General features: G+C 52.6%; 1 protein-coding gene across 1 annotated transcript in view; it reads right to left on the reverse strand.

The window, feature by feature from the left end:
• Positions 1-21,019, reverse strand: part of TRPV3 (transient receptor potential cation channel subfamily V member 3) — a 50,381-nt gene that overhangs the window by 3,537 nt on the left and 25,825 nt on the right. The window contains exons 8-17 of the mRNA XM_072618992.1: positions 20,390-20,670; positions 17,675-17,851; positions 15,641-15,844; positions 13,620-13,721; positions 12,598-12,671; positions 9,900-10,065; positions 9,401-9,467; positions 7,764-8,038; positions 6,082-6,194; positions 1,974-2,053 (exon numbers count right to left, since the gene is read on the reverse strand). Coding sequence (XP_072475093.1) covers positions 1,974-2,053; positions 6,082-6,194; positions 7,764-8,038; positions 9,401-9,467; positions 9,900-10,065; positions 12,598-12,671; positions 13,620-13,721; positions 15,641-15,844; positions 17,675-17,851; positions 20,390-20,670 — 1,539 coding nt within the window. The remainder of the gene's footprint in view (positions 1-1,973; positions 2,054-6,081; positions 6,195-7,763; positions 8,039-9,400; positions 9,468-9,899; positions 10,066-12,597; positions 12,672-13,619; positions 13,722-15,640; positions 15,845-17,674; positions 17,852-20,389; positions 20,671-21,019) is intronic.

The following is a 21,019-nucleotide window of genomic DNA, read 5'->3' on the forward strand; positions in this document are numbered from 1 at the left end:
GCTTTCCGATAATAAGGGAAAGGAAGTCCAGCAGCTCCTGTCTTCTCAAAATCTCCCAATCAGCTGTATTGTTGAAAGGAGGTGTGCTGAGGGGGGCTGCTCATGGAAGCCTGCCTGCTCCCTCAGCCTGGCTGGGGATTATCCTCATAAGGATGCTGTCCAGGTGGGAAGGAGGTGTCGGAGCAATGGTCTGATTACCGTTTTTTGGAGTCTGAGATTTTTTCACATCCTTGGTGTTCTCTCCTGCCTAGACTTTGACAGTCAATCCCTTGGTGTTCTCAGAATCACTTCAACTGTGTGTGTAACTGGTCAGTAAAGCCCTTTCCACCATCTTTGTTTTCTTCAGTGGCATGTCTTTCCCTCCCTCATGACACACATCAAGGATGGTGAGGTTAGAGCTGGTCCTCCATGGTGGATGTGTCCACAGACGGTTTCCATCTTCCATCTGTTGGTCATCTTTCCAGCTTTGTCCTTAAATGCTGGTGGGTTGACTTGCCTCTTTAGGTCTCTCACGGAGCTTTTCTTAGAGCTGGGTTTTCTTCCTCTCCTCCTCAGCCTCTCACAAGGTGACCCCATTCATATACTTTCATGACTTCTCAGGGAAGTGTTTGAAATGAGCCTCTAGTGGCTCCACCAGCCTGGCTTTAAGCTGCAGGCTCTCTACACAGTGCTGGGATCACTTGATCTCAAGGACCCACCTCATCTGTTGGTTTCCCATTTAGGGGCATCAATCACTTTTTAAATGGGTCAGGGTGGAGTCATCTCAATTATCTGCTATCTCTTCCTTTTTCAAACTCTCTCTCTTAATTTTAATTTTGGTCTTTGCTCTAACATGATGACTTGGGCCATCATGAAGAATGCCCCCCACCTCCATAAGGAGCCATAGTCTATGAAAATACAATCCATTTCTTTTGGGGGGTGATGTGATGTGCTGCTCACTAAGCCTATAACTCCCTTATTTTCTTCTTGAGAAATGTCTTAAGGAGGTGTGGATGTGAACATAGACTGTCCACAGGAGTTGGACCTACTCCTTCTGCCAGGTGCCTGAGCTGTAGTCTTGTGGACCTTTGCCTCTCTCCAGCTCTGCTCCGAAGTCACCTTCTGGCAAAATGGAGATTTCTTTCATGGGAGGGGGCATCAGGTTCTTTGTAGAGTCTCTCCCACAGTCTTCATCCTCCACCATGGCTGGTGCATAAGCTGCAGCCCTTCTCCATGACTTTCTGACAAATACTTGCACTGCCCCATGAGATGGCCGGATGTCTGGCACATTTTGTGTTTTGGTCACATTGGCCACACAATAGAGTTCCCCCCCCCCCATCCCATCCTTTTCTGGGAGAAGCCACAGACCATTTCCTCCATGGAGCCCCCTTCTCACTCCTGGTTTGGTGCATAGCAAGTATGTCCTTCAGGTTGTCCACTCCAGGGTCACAGGACAAGGGTCTCCCATTCACTGCCAGCATCAAAGTTGAAGACAGTAGGCCAACGATGGCACACTTCTCAGCACCATTTGATGGCTCCCCACCTACCACTCTTCCCCATCACAGAACCAGTAGACTGGCCAAGGCTCAGTAGCCGAGGCTCCCTCCTCGCAGGGCCAGGCCAGCTTCCCCATACTTAGCTAGGCTGGCTCTTGGGAAGGGCTCATGGTGGAACCTGCCCCCTGTTAGCGCAGGCTCCAAGAACTCTTGAGCCATAGGAGTAGGACAAGGAAGGTCCTCCATGATGGATACTCATTTCTAAAATGAGATAGAAGGAAAGTTGAGCTTGTTTGGAGACAGAGACGCAGCTGGGTCCATGGCGTGTCAGGACTCCAGACTCCCAGCCTGGGGCTTTTCCCATTGGCTCACTCTGACTTCTGAGAATTCTAGCTTGTAAAAGTGGTGGACCTGAGGTCTGCATCCCAGTCCCTCCCCCAGCCAGGATGCCCCACCCCCTCCTCCAGGGCATACAATCCAGCTCTGCAGGGACAGTACCTAGCCTCCGAACGGACCCTGGATCTTCATTAATGAAGGAAACGTGAGTTTTCCATTCCGTCCATTTTACTTCATTTATTCTGTACAAATAACAAAGACAAAACAGACTCGTTACTCGCTAGCCAAGGATGCTCTTGGCTGCCAGCTGGCTCCCAGGCCCCCCTCTCCCTGGCTGGCCCTTCATACTTTGTGGGAGGGTCACACAGGGGCCTGGTAATGGACTACAGGAGGCCTGGACACCAGCCCCCTTTCTCCCACTTGCTAGCTGGGCCCTCCCCTGTTGGACCTCAGTTCCAACAAAATGGGAACGAGACCTGCTCGGACAGTGACACCAGGAGATCCAGATGATCAAAGGAGAGGGGGGAGGTGAGTACCCCACCATGAGGGGGCCAGGCTGGTCAATGAGGAGGGGGAGGGATCTCACCTGGGAGGAGGGTGTAGCCCCAGAGAGGTGGGCTGTGGTCAGGTCAATGTGGGGAACCGGTGAAGAGCCAGGCAGTGAGTGAGCAGCATGCCTGGACAGGCAACCCACCCTCCGAATCCCACAAAGAGCAGCCCGGGCTCCTGGCCACTGAAATTGTGTCTGATGAATGGCGGTAGCACATGAAAGATATGCCTACCATGCAGCCTCCTTCCTCTGCTGGCCTCCATCCCCAGTGAGCACTTATTAAGCACCTATTGTATCAGAGCAGCTAAGTGGAACTACAGCCCACAGAGCTCCAGACCCATAGTCAGGAAGACCCGAGTTCAAATTCAGCCTCACTCACAGTCTGTGGGACTCTGAGCAAATCATCACACCTCCACCTGACTCAGTTTCTTCCTGTAGCACTTACCTCCCACGGTGACTGTGAGGACGGAGAGAGTACCTGTGAGACACCTAGCACAGCGCCTGGCACAGCCTAGAGGCTGCAGAAATGTTAGATAGCCACCAAAGGCCCAGGCCAGCTAGCCCAACATCTACCCAGTAAGAGTCTCCTTTACAGCACGCTGGACAAAGGGACATCCCGCCTGGGCTTAGAGGCCCTGCCCCTGCCCCCTTTCCCCCCTGGAGACAAACAAGCAGGTCTACTCTCCTCCAGACAGTCATGGCAGGGCCCAGTCCTAACCCTTTTAAAAGTTACGCCTAGCCAGGCCCTCTGATTGTCTACCAGCATGTCTACAGCATGTGTATGCACCAAGCTCCAGGCCTGGAGTCAGGATGCCTCCTCTCTTCCTGAGTTCAAATCCAGCCTCAGACACTTCTTAGCTGGATGACCCTGAGCAAGTCATTTCACCCAGTGTGCCTCAGTTTCCTCATCTGTAAAATGGGCTGGAGAAGGAAATGGCAAACAGATCCAGTCTTTCTGCCAAGAAAATCCCCAAATGGGGCCAGGAAGGGTCAGCCACAACTGAAAAGACTCAAGGAAGATAACACTGCGTGTTGGCCTCTGGGGTACTGCAGCGCTGGACAGCAAGGGTTCATCAGACTCAGCTGACTGAATCTGACCGGGTCCTCGTTCTGGACCCATGAATTGCCTGTAGCTGACCAGCCAGGGTCACTCAAACTCTCCCCTTCTGAAATTCCCAAGCTTTCTCTGAATTTGACTTGTTATGCAAAACAACTAACCTAGTAAAAGTGGGAGAGGCCCTGACCCCTCCCACCTGCTGGAGGCCATTCCTTGGCCTGATCCCACCCCTCCCAGGCACCCCAGTCCTTGCTGGATTGGCTGTTTTCTAAAGGACTCCCTGAGCTCCTGATGTGGGGTGACCAGAAGGCCAGTCCTGAGGGGTCTTGGGTTCTCACGGGAAGCCAGGGTGAAGATGTCTTCCCAGTGCTCCCTCTTTGCCTCAGACTTTAAGCATCTCCTCCTTCCATAGGGGGTAGTTTTTTCCAGGGAGATTATTTTCTATGGATACCAACTTATGGGACCCATCCCTATGGCCTAGGAGATGGGCCAGGATTGGCAGGAGAGTGGGTAGCTAGCTCTCATGGGGATGCTGCACAGCTTGGCCTCTAAAATGCACTGTTTTTGAGGGTCTGGGCTGAACAAGATGGTGGCCAACATCAGAGAATCATGGACTTGTGAGGCAGACCTCAGAACACACCAGCCCATCTTACATCAGGCACCAGCAGAGTGGGAGGGCTACGGCAGAAGCCAGGACCATCTCCTGAGGCTGAGGACCCACAGGGGCCAGGCCTCCTCCTTATGGGTGGGATTTATTTTGTCTTTGAGTCCTCATGGCCTTGACATTGTAAGTATGCACTTGCTGTATACACTCTAAGTAAGACTTGTTAAATTGGATTTGGATTATGGGGGACCCTGCCTGCTCCCTGCTGGCACATCATTTGACCCAGAAATCCCGCCTCTTTCATGACTTGGATTTCCCCAACTTGCTCACTGGACAGTAATGGAAGATAGCCTAAGTCCATTCGTCCTGGGGGGAATGAAGTAACCACTAGATAAGCCCCTCCCCAACATGCCCAGGCTTGTGGGTCTCCCAGTATGGCTCTCCCCTTGAACCTCTCCACAGTGACAGCCTTCCCTTCCCCCATGTCTTCTCCAGCATCATTTTATGGGCCTACATTTCCCCCAGAGTAACGTCTAGCTGCCTGACTGGGCACTGGCCAGCCACACAGCAGAAGCACTAGTCCTTGGCATCAGCACTCACTGATAAACCCCTTTCCTCACTTCTTGGCGGCTGGTGCCAGACCCTCAGTGGTAGAGATGGGCCCAGACAAGCTCTTTCAGACGAGGGTTTTCCCCAGAAAGCTTGGCAAGGCTGCCTTCTTGGCCTACTCGATGAGAAGTCCATCTGCCCCACCAGAAAGGGTTAAACTGCCCTTTTCTGCCTTGAATATGCTGAATTCATGCCAGGCTTCAGCAGGAGGGTATGGTAGGCACACAGCTGAAGTCTGTGCCTGGCAGCGCCTTAGCCGCTGCTGAGAATAGGATGTGGCAGTGCCCTCCCCAAGTCCCTGGCAGTGGCTGGATTATGCAGGACCGGACAATGGCTCTCTGGGGCCCTGAGAAGACAGGGCAGAACAAGAGATGTTCAGGGCACTGCCCAGCCAGGCCTACTGTGGCCGGGCCTCTGGGTACAGCTTCAGACCAGAGTGAAGGTCCTGGGGGACATTGGCCCTCAGAAGCTCACAGGCCCTGGCATCTACCAGGATTCACTTCTCCACAGACAGAATGTGGACCTGAGTCCAGCTGAGGGAGGGAATCCTCCCAGGTGACTTCTGGCTGCTATGAAGCCTGAAGTCTGGTCAGAGCCACAGTGGGCAGCAATAGTGCCCTGGGGTGGGAGGGAGGACCTCACAGGGATAGACAGCGGCCCTGAGGCTGGAGCACAGACCCTGGGAAGGGTCTGGATCCAGCAGAGGGAGTTAGAGCTGCCAGGGGAGAAGATTTCTGTCCACTTCTTACTCCCCAGAAGTTGCAGCCGCGCCCCCCCCCCCCCCCCCCCCCCAGGTTCCTTTACCACAGGATCTGGGGACTGCAGATGCATCCTAGATCTCTGAGGCTCCTCTGGGCAGGAGGCAAAGGCCAGGCATGTGGAGACAGCCGAAGCCTTTCACATGCCCCAGCCACCAAGCCAGGCTCCCCACGAGGGCCCTGTGGCCTCTGCCTGGCATTGAGAGCTCTTGACAAGCTGGTCCCTTCCACCTCCTCAGTCATCTTCCTCACCTCTCCCCTCACACTGCTGGCCTCTTCCCCTCACCTGACCCTCCTGCTCCAGGCCTTGGCTCTGGCCACTCCCCACTCCTGGGCCCAGCTCTGGCCCTCTCTCCCCCCACCCCCCTTGTATCCATTTTCACAATCCAGTCTGTGCGTATTTAGCACATGCACAGACCATCTTGATTAGGAAGGAGGCTCCTGGAGGGCAGGGATGATTTGCTTTGGACTTCCTCTCCCTATCACTTCTCACAGCACCTAGCACACAGTAGGTGATCAATCAGTGCTGACCTACATTAATCAATAAGCACCCACTATGTGCTATGCCAAGCATTGAGCGGGCCCTAAATACTGAGAAAGCTTGAGCTGAGATGATGAGCCACAGCAAGATGGCAGTTCTGGTCTGGCTCGAGGCGGGTGCTCCTAACAGCCTTTGAGGCAGCCCCACTCACCTCAGACACAGCCTGAAGTCTTCCTCAGCCACTTTGCACAGTTCGCCCATGCGGAACTTGCCCCTCAGCCACTCAGGCAGCAATTTCTCAAATTCCAGAATGGTCCTGGCTCTCTGGCAGGAGACACAAGCACAGGTTGAGACCCTCGGACCAGCCCAGGAGCCCCTTGAGGGAAGTCTGAGTGGGGACCCAAGGGGACAAGGAAAGGAGACTGGAAACATCCCCAAGACCCTGAGCTTGTGGGAGGCAGTATGGCCTCGGAAGCCAGATCAGGAGGGAGAGCCCACGGGACGTTGGCTCTCTCTAGGAGCTGTGTGACCTAGAGCCATTCACTGCTCTCTCTGTTCTGCACAGAGACGAGATCAGAGGCAATGAGGAGCAACGGAACAGACTTAGCTGTTACTTAGCCATGACTCAGGCTTGAGGGGAAGGATTCTCCCTGGCTGAACCCTCCTGGTGAGGCACCAGCCACGGGTTCAGGTCTCCCCATCTTAGCCAGCCTTCAGTCGGTGCTGCCTTGGTTCAGCGGCTGCTCTCAGGCTCCCCCTTCCTTCTACCAAACTCCTGAAAGGCACCGTTCACTCCTGGGTGCCTCCCAATCCTCTCCTCTCTCTCACTTCTCAGCCCTGTACAGACCAGATCCCATAGCCACCAAGGAACAGCTCTCTCCAGAGTCAGAGGCTGATCCTGGAGGCCTCTGCCTCAGCCTTCCAGACCTCCCTGCAGCTTCTGGCATGGTCAGCACCACCTCCTCTGGACGCTCCCCCTTCTTGGCATCCGGCAGTGACTGCTCTCTCCTGGTCTCCCTCCTCCTCCTCTATGGGGAATCTCTCCTTCTCAGCCCCTCTGACCTTGGCCCCTTTCCTAGGACTGCCTGGGCCTTGCTCCTTCCCCACTTCACACCTCCACATTCTCTCCCAGGAGCTAACCCTCCAGCCTAGTCTCTATGCTGAGCTCTAGTCTTCCACCAGACATTTCACATTCAACAAAACAGCCTTCCTAAGACATAAGTCTGACTGTACTGTCCCCTTCCAAAGAAATACATCCTCAGGGACTCCCTATCATTTCTAGGAGAAAACACCAGTGAGGGCTAGAAGCCCTGCAAAGATAGCCCTCGCCCCCTGCACGACTTTACATGGGGCCCTTTTACACCCTCTTCTATCTCAAAAGGGCCTCCTTTCTATTCCTTGTACAGAACCCTCCATCTCCTGCCTTCATGCTTTTGCCTTGGCAGGTCCCCATTCCTGGGATGCCCTTCCTCCTTACCACCAGTTCTCACAATACTTGATTAAAGCTGCCTCGCTGCCTACTGCATCTTCCTCCTTTAGATATCTTGTATTCACTGAATTGCTTTCATGGTACCAATCCCTCCCCCCACCGGAATGTCTATTCCTTGAGGGCAGGAAGACCTTGTTAGGACTTTCTCTCTGTATTAGGGTTCTGTCTTAGTGTCTGGAACACAGAAAGGGCCTCTTGGCTTGAATGGAAAGACTATGGCAGTGAGGAACTAGCTAGTTCTTCGTGTGGTTTGGAGGGGACATCATGGGACCAAGTTCTGCTGCTCCAGCTTCTTAGACATCATCTCCCTGGCCCAATGGGAGGTGCCTGGTCCCAGCTTTGTTATGACCTTGCTGTACAGCCTCAGTGTCCCCACCTGTCAAAGGGGCCCAGGGGCCACGCACCTGGAGACGCCAGATCCGCTCACTCTCCTTGGAGATGTTCTCCACAGTCTCCCCCATCAGGGCGATGAGCATGTTCAGGAGGAGGACGAAGGTGAGGATGACATAGGTGATCAGGAGGAAGAGAAAGAGGATGGGGTACTTGGAGTTCTGCTGGATGTTGAGGTCCCCCAGGCCGATGGTTAGCTTGAAGAGCTCCAGAACAGCGTCGCTGAAGCTCCCGTAGGAGGTGCACTCGGCATTACTGTGGGGACACTTCTCGATGAGGGAGGCGAGGGCTGGGCAGGAAGGAGGACTGAGTTACCTTCCCCCTCGCCAGAACGTCTCCTCCCCTCCTCTGCCCTTTCAAACCCAATCCCCATCTGAGTTCAGCAGTCAAAGGAACAAAGGACCCGACCAAAGGCCAGCGTGGAAGAGCCCCACACGTGACCACATGGCCAAAGTGAAAGAGCTGCCAAAAATACAGCATCGACAGCTGCTAAGCACCCTGGAAAGCACAGGTGAGGAGGATGTTACATTAGATCGTTTTAAGGCCAGACCCAAGAACAAGAGTTAGAATTGTCTGCCCAGGAGAAAGGCTGGAAGTTTTCAGAGATCCTTTCCTGCTCCCCACCACTAGGGCTCTGGGAAAGCTCTCCAGAGCAAGACCACAGAGAAAACGCAAGGCTGGCAGAACGTCAGCAAAGAGCGCTCCCCCTCTGAGGGTGGAGTAGGTTTCCTTAAAAACGCTAAGGAGTCAGCCATGAAAATCGCTAGAGGAATTCATTGCTTCAGCAAATGCCCTGTTTCGTTGTGTCTGACCTTTCATGATGCCATTTGGGATTTTCTTGGCAAAGGTACTGGAGAGGTTTGTATTTCTTCTCCAGCTCATTTTATAAATGAGGAAACCCATCACACACACCTGAATGGACGCGCATGCCGGGACATTTTGCTGATGGAAGAGCACTTCAAATCTCTGGGGCACTGAGGAGCAGCTGGGAGGGAGGTCAGAGCTGCGCCCCATGGGGGTGGGGCACTTTGCACATGCAGCAGACAGAAATGAAACCACGTGCCTCTCTGACGCCACAAGGCCAGGAAAGCTCAGAAGGCTTGGTAATGGTGAGACATCCTCACTTGTCCACGTGCCAGAGAGCATTCAGGCCCTGGGCATACCATGTGGCAGAGCCTGCAGAGGAGGACCTGGCCACCATGGCCTCTGTCATCCACCTGGAGCTACCTCACTGGCATCCCTGGTTCTTAGGTACTGACTCAAATCCTACACCTGGTGCCAACTTAAGCCCAATGCCCACCTATCACACGCTATTAGACTGTTTATTCTAATAACCAAAAATACATCTAATCTAGATCTAGATCTAGAAATACATCTAATCAACGGCGCACCAACTGACCATTATTATGGTTGAAATCAGGTCTGGGGGAAAGCTCCATGTTGGCCATGCAAATCAATTAAATGATCACCTACTAAGGGCCTACTGTGTGCATGGCCAGTGCTGAACCCAGTGGCCCAGAAGGGTTGCCCCTGAGCCAGTTGGCTCTTTGATGGGGAAGCTGTGAGCCCCAGTAGGTGGCATGCCTCAGGGGCAGCCAGCTACTCTCTCTGAGACTGCGTCTTCAATGAAAGGAAATGCCAGGACACTTACCCACGCCAAACCCAAGTAAGAAGACAATGTATACAAACAGGAACTTCAGAACGTCATGCAAAATGACCTGCAAGGAAGGAAAGTGTTCACAGGGGACAGTGTGGAGCATTTACCGTGTAGGGCACTCAGTGAGTCCCTCTTCTTTCAGGCTCCCTGAAAATCTCCCTGCTGCCCCTGAAGCCTCCCTGGCCCTCCCTGGCCTGTCCAAGAAGATTGTAAGCACCCTGAGGATAGGGAGCTGGCACCACCACCCCACCCTGGGTAGGGTCCTCAGCACCCCATAGGACTCAGGCTGAGGGAATATTTAGGACCAAAGCTGGACCCTGACTATCCTTAAGCTTCCCTGGCACGCATTTATCTTACACACCATGAGCCTGGCCCTGCACCTTCAAATTAAAGTGGAAGGAGATGTTTTCTCCAGGCTGCCCATGGTCTGGTCCATTCGAGGCCAGGCTCTGGAACAGCACCCAGATGGGTGCTGAGCTTGGTGGCAGCTCACCTTCTGTATCATGACGCTGTACATGCCCATAGACTGGAAACCTCTCGTGTAGTACAGCATGTTGGCCCAGCCCAGGGCCATGGCCAACACCAGGCAGGCCAGGTACGCTTTGTAGGCAAACAGGTACAAGAAGACAGACAGTATCACAAGTACGGCCTGGATGAAGCTGCCGGAGACACAGTCATGGGTGAGGAATCCCAGCCCCACCAGGGACTGCCCTGTGCAGACCCCCACCCCCACCCCCAGGTCACATTTCTCCAGCCCCAGGACCCAGCACCATGACACCCCTTTTCCCACTTCCACTCCATAAAGGTGGTTCCCCCTCATCTCTGCTCCACTACCTCTTCCCCTGAAATGGTTTTCTGTGTATGTGTTGGGTGCTGCTTCTGTGTGGACAAGTTAGTCTGCTATCCTCCCTCTCTCCCCCTCCCCTGTGCAAGCTCTTCAAGGGAACAGATTTTCCCTCTGTGTCTCTATATTTCTAGTGCTGGGCACACAGTAGGTGTTTAATAAATGCTTGTTGGATTGACTTGAATAGGCATCCAGGATGAGCAGCACCCATTCCCCACAGGAGCAGGAGGGTTTGGGTAGCGCTCCCTTCCTAGGAAGAAGCCTTGGACTTCAGAACTCCCCACCTCCTACCCTTGTGCCCCCTTCCCCCAACTCCTTAAGGGCAGGCAGGGAGACTGAAGGAACCACTGTTAAAGAAAGGACTATTCATTGCTGCCTAGTCAGGCCTCTGCCCTGAGGAAGCCACCAGGGCCTTTAAGGGAGGGGCATCTCATCCCTCGCTTTGTTGGTGCCATCAGTGGATCTGAAAGCAGAGTCTTGCCCTGTGCTCTGGAAGGTTCAGCGCCCTCTTCAGAGTTGCCTCCTCCAAGAGACCCTCCCTGATGTCCCAGTGGTTAGCGTGTCCCTGGATGACCACATTTACCACATATCTATTTGGCATAGACTTATATGGGTGTTTTCTTTGAGAGAATGTAGCCCCAGCACCCAGCACTGACTTCCTTCTCCCTCTCAACTGGATGCTCTCTATTTATCCAGGCCTGGCATCCAGTAGGCATTTAATAAATGCTCACTGAATCGAACCCTACCTCCGTGTATGTCAATTGGGAGGCTGGACATAACTCCAATTTTAATTGGCCAAGAGCTCAGCAGCCCCCTAGACTGACTCAGAGCTGACCAAGAATCCCAGTGCTCCTAGGTTCCTGACAAGGGGCCTCTGCTCTCTGAGGAATCCCCACCTCAAATGTTACTCCCTCAATGCCAAACACCTAGAGCTCTTCCAGCCTTCTTTGCTGGCCCATCACCATCCTAGTGGCTTCCTTGGATACCTCTATCTTAAACTGTGAGACCCAGAACCCGTATCTGATGTAGCTGATGAGGCCTGACCAGGGCCAGGTCCAAAGGAACTCTCCCTGAGCTCCTCCACCCTACTCATCCCCTACCTTAACTTCCTCATTACATTGGTGACAGGAGGGGCCTCTACAACCCTCAAGGTCCCCTCCTGCCACTTGTGAAGTAGACTTTTTGGATCCCATTATGAGACTTTGTACTCATAAAGCCTCATCTTCCAGACGGGGTCTGAATCTCTCGCCTGCTCCCAGCTTTGGGGATCCTGACTCTGTTGTGCCTTGTGCTAGCTAGCGATCCTCCCTGTTTTCCTGTCACCTGCAAATTTGATAAGTGCACCATGGATGTCTCCAGGCAAGTCATCAATAACCATGCTGAACAGCATGGGGTCAGGCTTGGCTCCCTGGGTGTGCCACTGGTGACCTCCAAGCACTAATGACCAAGGGGACGGTCCTCCCATTGTGCTCAAGGATAGCATGAGAGACTTCATGAAGGGGGTCATGGACATCTAGAGAGCTCCCCTCTGTGACATTCCTTTGACCTATTTACTCCGCTAAAAAAAATTCTCAAATGAGATTTATTTGGCCCGATCTGTTCTTGATGAAGGTTCTTGTGATCACTGCTTCCTTTTCTAAAAGTTTACCAGCCATCCCTTTAACTATATGTTCTAGAGTTGTGCCAGAAATCAAAGCCAGGGTCACCGGTCTGTTTACAAACTCTCCCCTTTTCCTGTAGTTGAGCATCAGAATGTATGCCCTTTTTGAAGTCTGTGTTTGTCCTTCCCTCACTTTTCCTTTAGAGTCTTTCACAGATCACTGATGGGGGCTCAGAAATAGTATCCAACACAATCCAGGCAACATCTACTAAGTGTCTGCTCCAGGCAAGGCCCTGGGATGGATGGGGGGATATAAAGGTACAGCCTGGCCCCCAGCTAGGGCAGCCAGGAAATCTCAAATTGTCCCCATATCCTGAGTTTGAACTGCCTGAGAGCTACTTTTATTCTGTCCCTTCCAGGTCTTAGATCATAAGTAAAAGAGAATGGGAGTGGCTCTGCTTCCGTTCTGCCATCTGTTATCAATATCCCAGCCTTGGCCCCACCAGCCCACCTACTACTAACTCTTCTTGGACCTCCTCTTTCCACCAGCACAGCTTGGCGCCAGCATTACAAGACTGGGAAGTGCTTCTATCCTCTCCCTTCAGTACCTGTGTTTATCTCCCTCAACTACTACCTTCTTCCAGGGACTCAGTCCCTCCCTCCCCAGCAAATAATCATTTCCCACACACATCACCCTATGCTCCACACCACTCCCTCACAAGCACAGGTCCCCTGGAGCACACTCACAATGCAAAATGGAACCAGGCATCAGACAGGATGGACTGCAGGTCTGAGGGTCTCAGCAGGAAGATAGCAATGCCCTAGGAGAGGAAGAAGTTCTATGGCTGAAGAAGTGCATCCCACCCCAGCCCCACCCCCACAAAGCCCTTTCCTGGAGGATTGAGGAGCCCAGTCTAACTGGATTCAATCAAATATTTGCTGAGCACCTCTCTGTGCCAAGCACTGTGCTGGCCCTGGACCTTCCAAAATCGAGGCAGACAACTCCGACACAGATAAGCATAATATTAGCCAGAGGTACCCAGGAGCAAAGGAGAGATTAAACAGCCCTAGGAACTGGGGGATTGGGGAGGGGAGTGGAGTCAGGGAGGGCTTCATGGAGGTGGCAGCACCTGAGCTGAGAGAATGCATTCCAGAAGGAAAATAGTTTAGCCAGGATGGATGTGGCACACATGAAGGGCAGGGGATGGGGAGAGGGAAAGACAGGCAGACAGACAGAAGCAGGAGACCAACAGAGAGAGTGGAGAGAGAGCCTGCCTCAGTTTCCTTATCTGCAAACTAGAGATGTTGCCTGCAGTATACATCTCCCAGGGTTGTAATGAGCATGGGATGAAGGTTTAGGCAAACATTAGAGAACCAAGAAATATTCTTGTCGTCAATTTGCTCTTTCACAGAAGGGAAACTAAGGCCCAAAGAGATAAGGAGACTTGTCCAAGTTCTCTCACCAAGTAGGAGGCTGAACAACAGACCTCCTGATCTCCCAGACCTTCATGCCTCCCCCCTCCTGGAAGCACTGGTTGGCACACCACTCCCATGCTGCAGATAGGGAGACTGAGGCTCAGAGAGCTGAGTGACCAGTGCCTCAGATGCCTGGAAGTTTAGTGAGATGGGGGCTTATCAAGCACCAGGCAGCCCTTCTAGTGCCATGGAAATGCCAGTTTTTGTTAGCATCACCCATAGTAGCCATGCCAGGAGAAGACAGAGTTCTGCCCTTTCTCCATGTGCCAGGCAGCAGGGTGCAGGCCACTAACCTCTTTCACAGAGATGCATGTGGCCCATATCAGCACAAACATCCTCCCGATGAGCTGTAGCCACCCCATCTTGTGTGTCAGGGCCAGTGGGTGAGGCAGTGCCTGGAAGTGGAGAGAAAAGGAGAGTGGCAGGGTCCTTCGTGGACTTCCTGCCATGCCAGAGGCCTATTCACAGGGAGCCAGCCCTTGTGATGAAACCCTCCAGGAGTGTTTAGGAATGGTCTTAGAGCCTCAGACTGGGAGGGATCTTAGTGAACATACGCCTTCACCCCCAAGGCAGGATTGGCCATCAGCTTTGCCTTGAAGCCCTCAAGGAGGGAGAGCCTCTCACTCTCTAGGGAGCCATGCTCCTGTGGACAACTCTCATTGTCCCTATGGAACCTATCTGGCGTCAGCTCATGGTCAAATCCACTGTGTTAATGCTCCTTTGTGGGCGGGACTAGACTTTAGAGAAGCACCCAGTCCCAGAGAAGAAACAGCTTTGACCCGTCCAGCTCCACAGACACTCTCCCCATGAAGAAAATGGAGCACATGCTCTGACCCCTGATGGTCAGCCCAGTCACCCCAGCTGGTGACTGACCAACTTTAGACTTCCCCGCTGTGTTCACACCCATTATCTCAGCATCTCTGTAGAGCCTTCCAACAGCTCCATAAGGCAAGGTAGACATGAATAGTTCTAAGCAAAGACATAGTGCCATGATGGATAGAGTACTGGGTCTGGAGCTGGGAAGCCCTGAGTTCAAATCCAGTCTCAGATACTTACTAGCTGTGTGAGCCTGGGCCAAGCCACTGAATCTCAGTCTGCCCATTTTTTCATCTGTAAAATGGGCATAATAATGCACTGACTTTCCAGGGCTATTGAGAGGATCAATGAGATCATACTTTCAAAGTGCTTTGAACATTTGACAGAGCTAGGTACAAGCTAGCTACTGTTGTTGCTGGGATTTCTCATTTTACAGATGAGGGGAAGTGACTTATCCAAGATGCCACACCAAGGACCCCAGGTTCCAGACATTTGGATTGTTCATTTTCATTTTGCTGGGATGTTGATTTATAATCCCCTGCAATGTATTTTCTTTTATGAGTCTCCTCCTTCCCTACCTTTACAGCAAATATAAAATCCTTTGTCTTTTAAAGACCTTCGCTGCCTGACTGTCCCTACCTCCTTTTCTAGTATCCTTACCCTTTATTCCCAACAATCCCCTTAGATCCAATGATATCAGCCTCCTGCCTTGATTGGCCCACAGTGAGTGTGAACTGCTATTGACCCTGAGGGTCTTTCCCTCCCAGATGGATTTGTTTGTTTTGACTAGGTAAAGAGGCCATTTTCTGCCTCATTTCTTACCTAGCCTTAATCACTGAGTGGGCATCGCCTCAGTCAAACTGAGACCTAGGAAAGACCTTAGCTTTAAAAGGCCAAGGTCCCCCACTACTTCCGGGTCCATCTCTAGTTGTCCTGATCTATATCTGGGCACTAGCCCCAAATGGCTCTGGAGGAGAGAGTGAGGTTGGTGACTGCACAACGCTGCCTCACTTACACCCAGTTCACTTGAGAAAGAAGGAAAAATCACCACAGCACAGTTCAGGACCTGGATGGAGTCTGACAGAGCAGCCTCAGACACCCCTCTGACTGAGATGAATTGTTGTCCAATTGTGTGACATGTAGGAGTTTTGTTTCTCCAACTAGACCCTGAAGTCTTAGGTGCCAGGTTCCTATGACCTCTGACTGCATGAGAGAAGGGGGAAGAAAATTCTGTCAAGGGCATGATTGCCATTTTACCTGTGAATCAGTTCCATCACCCAAGCCCTTTGGTGCTCTCCCTGCCCAAGACCTCAGCTAGCTTCCCAAACAACCTGGAACTCAGCGCTCTCTCTCAGTACACCTGGTGGCTGAGCTGGACTGGGCTCATACCTTCCCCTTAAGGACACAGAGGTGACCCCTGATAGACCTGTGCATGAAAATCTAGCAGAACTGAACGCAAACTTAGCAACCAGAGTGAGAAGGGGCTCAGTTGGCTTACACTATTGTTGAGGAGTGACTGCGTGCCGGTGGAGATCTCACGTACCTCCTCCTCCCGGGGCCGGTAGTAAGAAACCAGGGTCAAGGTGATATTATAAAGGAAATAGAAACAGAAGGACGTGAAGAACATGTACTTAGCAAATTTCTTCCACTTCATTCGCAGCAGGGTATGCAGAGGCTCAAGGGTCAGCATTTCATGGCGGTTCTATGGCCAGGAGACGAGAGACAGAGGAGATCCGATCAAAACAGGCCCCAGAATGCAGGGTGTGACAGGACAGACATGATCACACCAGGTTCCCTCGCTCAGCTCCTGTGGTTTACTTTTAACCCTATGGAATTCTCTGGCAGTCTCTGAGGATACAGAACGACGTTTGGGGACTTTAACAGGAATTTCTCATCCTAAATCAGAATTTTCTCACCTGTGGCTGGGATCAAGTATTTCAAATTAGGCAGCAGGACTAAAGTACAAAAAGAAAAACAAAGCAGCGCCTTAGTTTGGGGCATCCTGCTGATTTTGAGGGCTGCCTGACTGGGTGTGGTAGTTCACGGTCTTCAACCACACGCTGAAAGCTTTCTAGTCTTTCCTTTCCAGGGACAGGCTTCCTAGTCACTACACTCCAGCAGACATCCCTGAAGAAGCTGGGAGAGTAGAAAGGAGTAAAAGAGGGGCCCTCAGATCAGTGGGAATGCCCAGCAGAAAACAGTTCACCCCCAGCTCTACAGCACCAATGGTGTGAGTCGTGCTAGCCACACAGGGCTCTATGCACCGCACGCTTTGGTCACATATGTTCTTTATGTGTTTACAAGTTCCCTCTGCACCTGATGATGTCATAGCCCATAAACTATCTCCCATGTAGAAATGGAGCGGATCTTTTCTCTTATCACAATCTGCCATCTTGTTTAATTCAGTGTCTTTGGTCTTAAGGACAACTTATGCTCGAAAGCCCCAGAGTCACAGGCGTTCTTGGGATGTGGCTGTGAGTGGGTGCTGAACCACCAAGTGCCTTGAAGCTGACACAGCTCCTGCGGGCCTCTGTTTGAAGAGGGAGACCTAGGCATCTCTGCCCGTTGTGAGAGACAGAACCAAAGTGGCTGCTAAGGAGTTGGTGGGTCCCTGTGTGGGTCAGGAGACATTTGCCCAGCTCCAAAGGGCCATCAGTGAGATGAAGAACAACGACAAACCCAGGCACTGAGAGACGTGAGCACTGTGACTAGGAGCCCTTGCTGGGGATCCCTGAATAATGGTGGAGCACAGGGGAGGTGCATTTAGAATGGACACTGTCAATGCCCCAGTCTGCCACTCACACCTCAGTTCTGGCCAATATTATAGAATCCTTTAGATGATGGCAGAGAGCTGGCCAGGAGAATCTGACTTCCTTTTAGGACAGTGTGACTGGACACTACCCTATCCTAAACACTGCCAGGAGAGCGCCGTCACAAGGGCTGGCTCCTTGTGGACTACTGGCATGTCAGGAAGTCTCTGAAGGACCCTGCCATTCTCTTTCTGTCTCCATGTTTCTCAGGTGCTACCAAACCCACTGGCCCAGCTGCAGGGGACCTAGCTTTCTCTGATTATCCTTGTGGAAAGGATGGAGAGAAAGGGACCACCCAGCAGAGTGCCATGGAGTAGAGAGAGACCTGGAGGAATGGCTGGACCATTCTAAGAGGCCTCTGTATTGATTCAGTGCCTCCACTGGAGGGGTTAGAGCTATCTGGGCTTGGTCCTGAGCTAGTCCTCCCTCAGGCCAACTAGAAGTGGACACTGACCACCAAGACCTGCCCTTTCTGTCCTTCCCTCACTCTGGCTTCCTCCAAATCCTCTCCTTCTGGGCCCCAAGGCCCTTGCTGTCTCCCTGTCATGTCTACTGATTGGGGAAGGGCTGGTGATCTGGCCCCTGCTGGGACTGCCATTGTGTTCTGAGTGACTCCTGACTCCAGAAGATGGAAGGTCCTTAGACTTCAGCCACGGCAATAGATGCCCACGGTCAGTGCCAGTCTTGCTGACCACAGCCTTGTCCAGGGACAGACCACTCACATCAATGTTGGTGTTATAAACAATGATCTCCAGCACTGAGTTTTCTGTGGTGGTGTCCACATTGGTGAGGTCGTAGAGGGAGGATGAGACTGGACCATAAGCCCAGTCTGTAAACTTCCTAGACAGGCTTCTGTGAGGCTTCTCCTTGATCTCTCGACTGAGGATGTACTTGAGGATCTGAGGACAGAACGATCAGACTGTGACCATCCTGCAGATCTCTGAGGTGGTGTCCCCAAGAGCCAGCCCCATAGCCCCCAGCTTGGTAGGAGGATGAACAGAGGAGCCCCTTGATGTTTGGAGGGGGTGAATGCCCCATTCGCTCTTGAGCCATACCCCTCCAACCCCTACTGGTCCCTGTTTTGCTGTGGGCTGGGGGAGGAGGGCTAAATTCACTTCTGATCTCAAGCCTTTTTCTTCCAGATAGGGAGTGGAGAGAGGGCCTCCCTCCCGGGTCTGCCTCACTGATTCCCATGAAGGCCCAGAGAAGAGACTGGAGGGGACTAGATAAGCCCTTGTTGAGAAAGGGTTTGTAAATGAGGAGCTGCAGTATTCAATTTGGTCAGAGGGTTTTGCCATCTGAACATGGACACACTTGTGTTCTGGTGTCCAGGAGTCAGTCACTGAAGGACACATGGCCCTCCTCAGGATCTGTATCCCACCTCCCATTCACAATTTAAGGCCTGCTCCCTGGGTCAAGTGGTGCATCCTCACGCAGCACCGACATCACCTGGCCAGCTGTCTTCATAGACTTCTGGATCCCAGATGCAGAGTGGGCCGTTGAGGCCAGCGTCTTCTTAAAATGGGGAAACAGGCTCAGGGATGAAGAGACTCACTCATGGTCACACAGGGAGAGGTAGAGGGAGAATCCTAACCCAGGCCTCTCCAGAGCTCCCTCCCTAACTCTAAGCTGCCATTCACCCATGAGACCACGTGAGTTCAAACCCTGCCTCCAACACTGGGCGTGGGACTCTGTGTGCCTCAGTTTCCTTGAGGGTTGTTGTGAGGATCCGATGAGTTAACATGTAAAACACTTTGTAAATCTCAGAGCACTTTATAAATGACATTACTGATGAAGCTGAGGCAGGCAGAGGTTAAGTGACCTGCCCAGGGTCACACAGCCAGAAAGTGTCTGAGGAAAGATTTGAACTCAGGTCTTGCTGCCTCCAGACCCATCACTCTGTGCTCTGATGGCCCCTCTCCCCCAGAATCTAGCCCAAACACAGGGTAGACCCAGAGTCCTCTTGAACTGGGCACCCTCAGCATCACCAAGTTAGCCTCTTGAATTAATGACAGAAATCCCCAGAGATGCCCACATCCCAACGTGGGGGAGGGCTCACATGCATCACACATGGGATAGGGGGGCTCATATGGGCACACACACACACACGTGGTGTGGGGGAGGTGCAGGACAGAATGACCCCCCCCCCAGAGAAATGCTTTGGGGGAGCCTGATGGGGACTGCTCAGAGTGAACAATGACCCTGCTTTTCCTCCAAGGACTTGGTCTCTCCCAGTGAGGGGCCGGCGCCTCTCCAGTACAATTCAGTTTCTGTTGGAATCCTGCCCCTGGGAGTTGCCCAGCATCCTGGGCCTCTCTGGGAACTGAAAAGGCTCCCTTTGGGGCCTCTGGCCACCTGGCCCTTCTGGCTGGCCCCCAGCCCTGAGGCACCCGACCTGCGGCTGACCCATGAGGGTTGGCTGGCATCACACCCCCTGAGCAAGGGGTTAGGCATGACCTACCATCTGACTGGCTGTCCAACAGTTAGACCATGGTGCCTATGAGGCCAGGCTGAGGTGAAGGGGGAGGGGAGGCTGGCTATGATGCTCCCACAATCCCAAGCTTCTTCAAAGCACAGTATAACTGACAGCTAGGGGGGCAGTGAGAACTTGCCCTGCCCCTCAGTTTTCATCCCCCTCTCCCTCTGGAGACAGTTTTGTCTTAGTTACTACATTTGACCCCTTTCCAGGCTCCTTCATGTCTCAGGGAGGACCCAAGGAGCACATAGGCCTCTACCTTGCCAGCATGAGCCATGGGAGAGTGTGGATGGTGCCAAACAGTCCATTCCCCACAGCTGGATCTCTTGTCCCTGTCCTGCTGACAAGAACAGGGGACTGCTCGTATCTGGGGTGGGGGCCGCAGGACCCCAAACTATCTCTTGGCAGAGTTTGGTTAGGCTCTGGAAAAACATCGTGCAGAAATGACCCTCAGATGTGGAAGGGCTGGACGTGGTGTGGGACTTGGAAACTTACTAGCACAGCACCAGGCCATGTGCTTTGGGACTCTCAGGGGGGGCTGCTGTATTATTCAATGCCAAGAGGGGGGATTAACCCACATCAGAGACCTGTCTCAAAAACAATGACACTTAACATCCTTAGTTGCCCATATAGTTTGCTTTAGGCATTTAAAAGTACCCAAAAGGGGGAGATCCCTGAGCTGCTCCCTGGGCCAGGCAAAGCCTGAGCTCACCCACTCTGGAGCTGGAGGACGTGGGTTCCAGTCAGGCCTCTGATGTTTCTCCCTGGGGGACCTCAGGCCTCAGTTTCTTCTCTCTAAAATGAGGGCCCTTGAAGCCTCTGACTTCTAGGCCTAGCATGTGCATCCCCTGACTGACAAGCTCCTGGCATTGCCCAGGTCCCAGTATGGCATCCTGGTGAACTGGCTCTGCCATCTCCTCACCTTCCTGTGCCTTCCTGTCTTCCTCGCCCTCCTGCTCACCTCTGACTTGCCCGTCTTGGCGGCCAGCTGCAACGGTGTGAGGCCATCCTTGTTCTGTGCAGTCTCTAGCTCTGGGTCCTGGCTTCTGAGGAGGATCATGTCATACATCTCCTTGACAAAGTCATTTTGTGTCCTGCTATCTTCCGCCACTGTCACCAGGGCATGCAGGATGTTGTTTCCCTGCGAGTCCTGGGAAGCGATGTCTGTCTTCTCGTTGTCCATCAGCAACTGGACGATTTCTGGCTGGTTGGTGCAGGCGGCCAGGGCCAGGGGCGTTTCACCTGCGATTGGGAGCCATGTGGTCAGCCCAGTGCCACTTCCTTTCTACCTTTATGCATTCTCCACCAAACACCAGCCCCAGGACTTCATCACTGGGACTTAGGCTAATCAACCATATGGATGTAAGAAAGGACAGGAAAGCCATGAGGCTGGCAGCAGTCACCTTAACCTTGAGTCTAGTTTTTTCTACTTTTCTATGTTGGCAGGGAGAGGGGCAGAAAGGGTGCTCAGCCCCTAGAACTCTAGAACGTTTTCTCGAAGAGAAGCCTTGTGAAAGATACTGACTAGGCTACTTCAGCTCCTGGAAATTAAATCAGGAGTTACATAGACTTTCTAACCCCAAATCAGATA

Source organism: Notamacropus eugenii, chromosome 6 (genome assembly GCF_028372415.1).
Source record: "Notamacropus eugenii isolate mMacEug1 chromosome 6, mMacEug1.pri_v2, whole genome shotgun sequence".
NCBI classification, from domain to species: Eukaryota; Metazoa; Chordata; class Mammalia; order Diprotodontia; family Macropodidae; genus Notamacropus; species Notamacropus eugenii.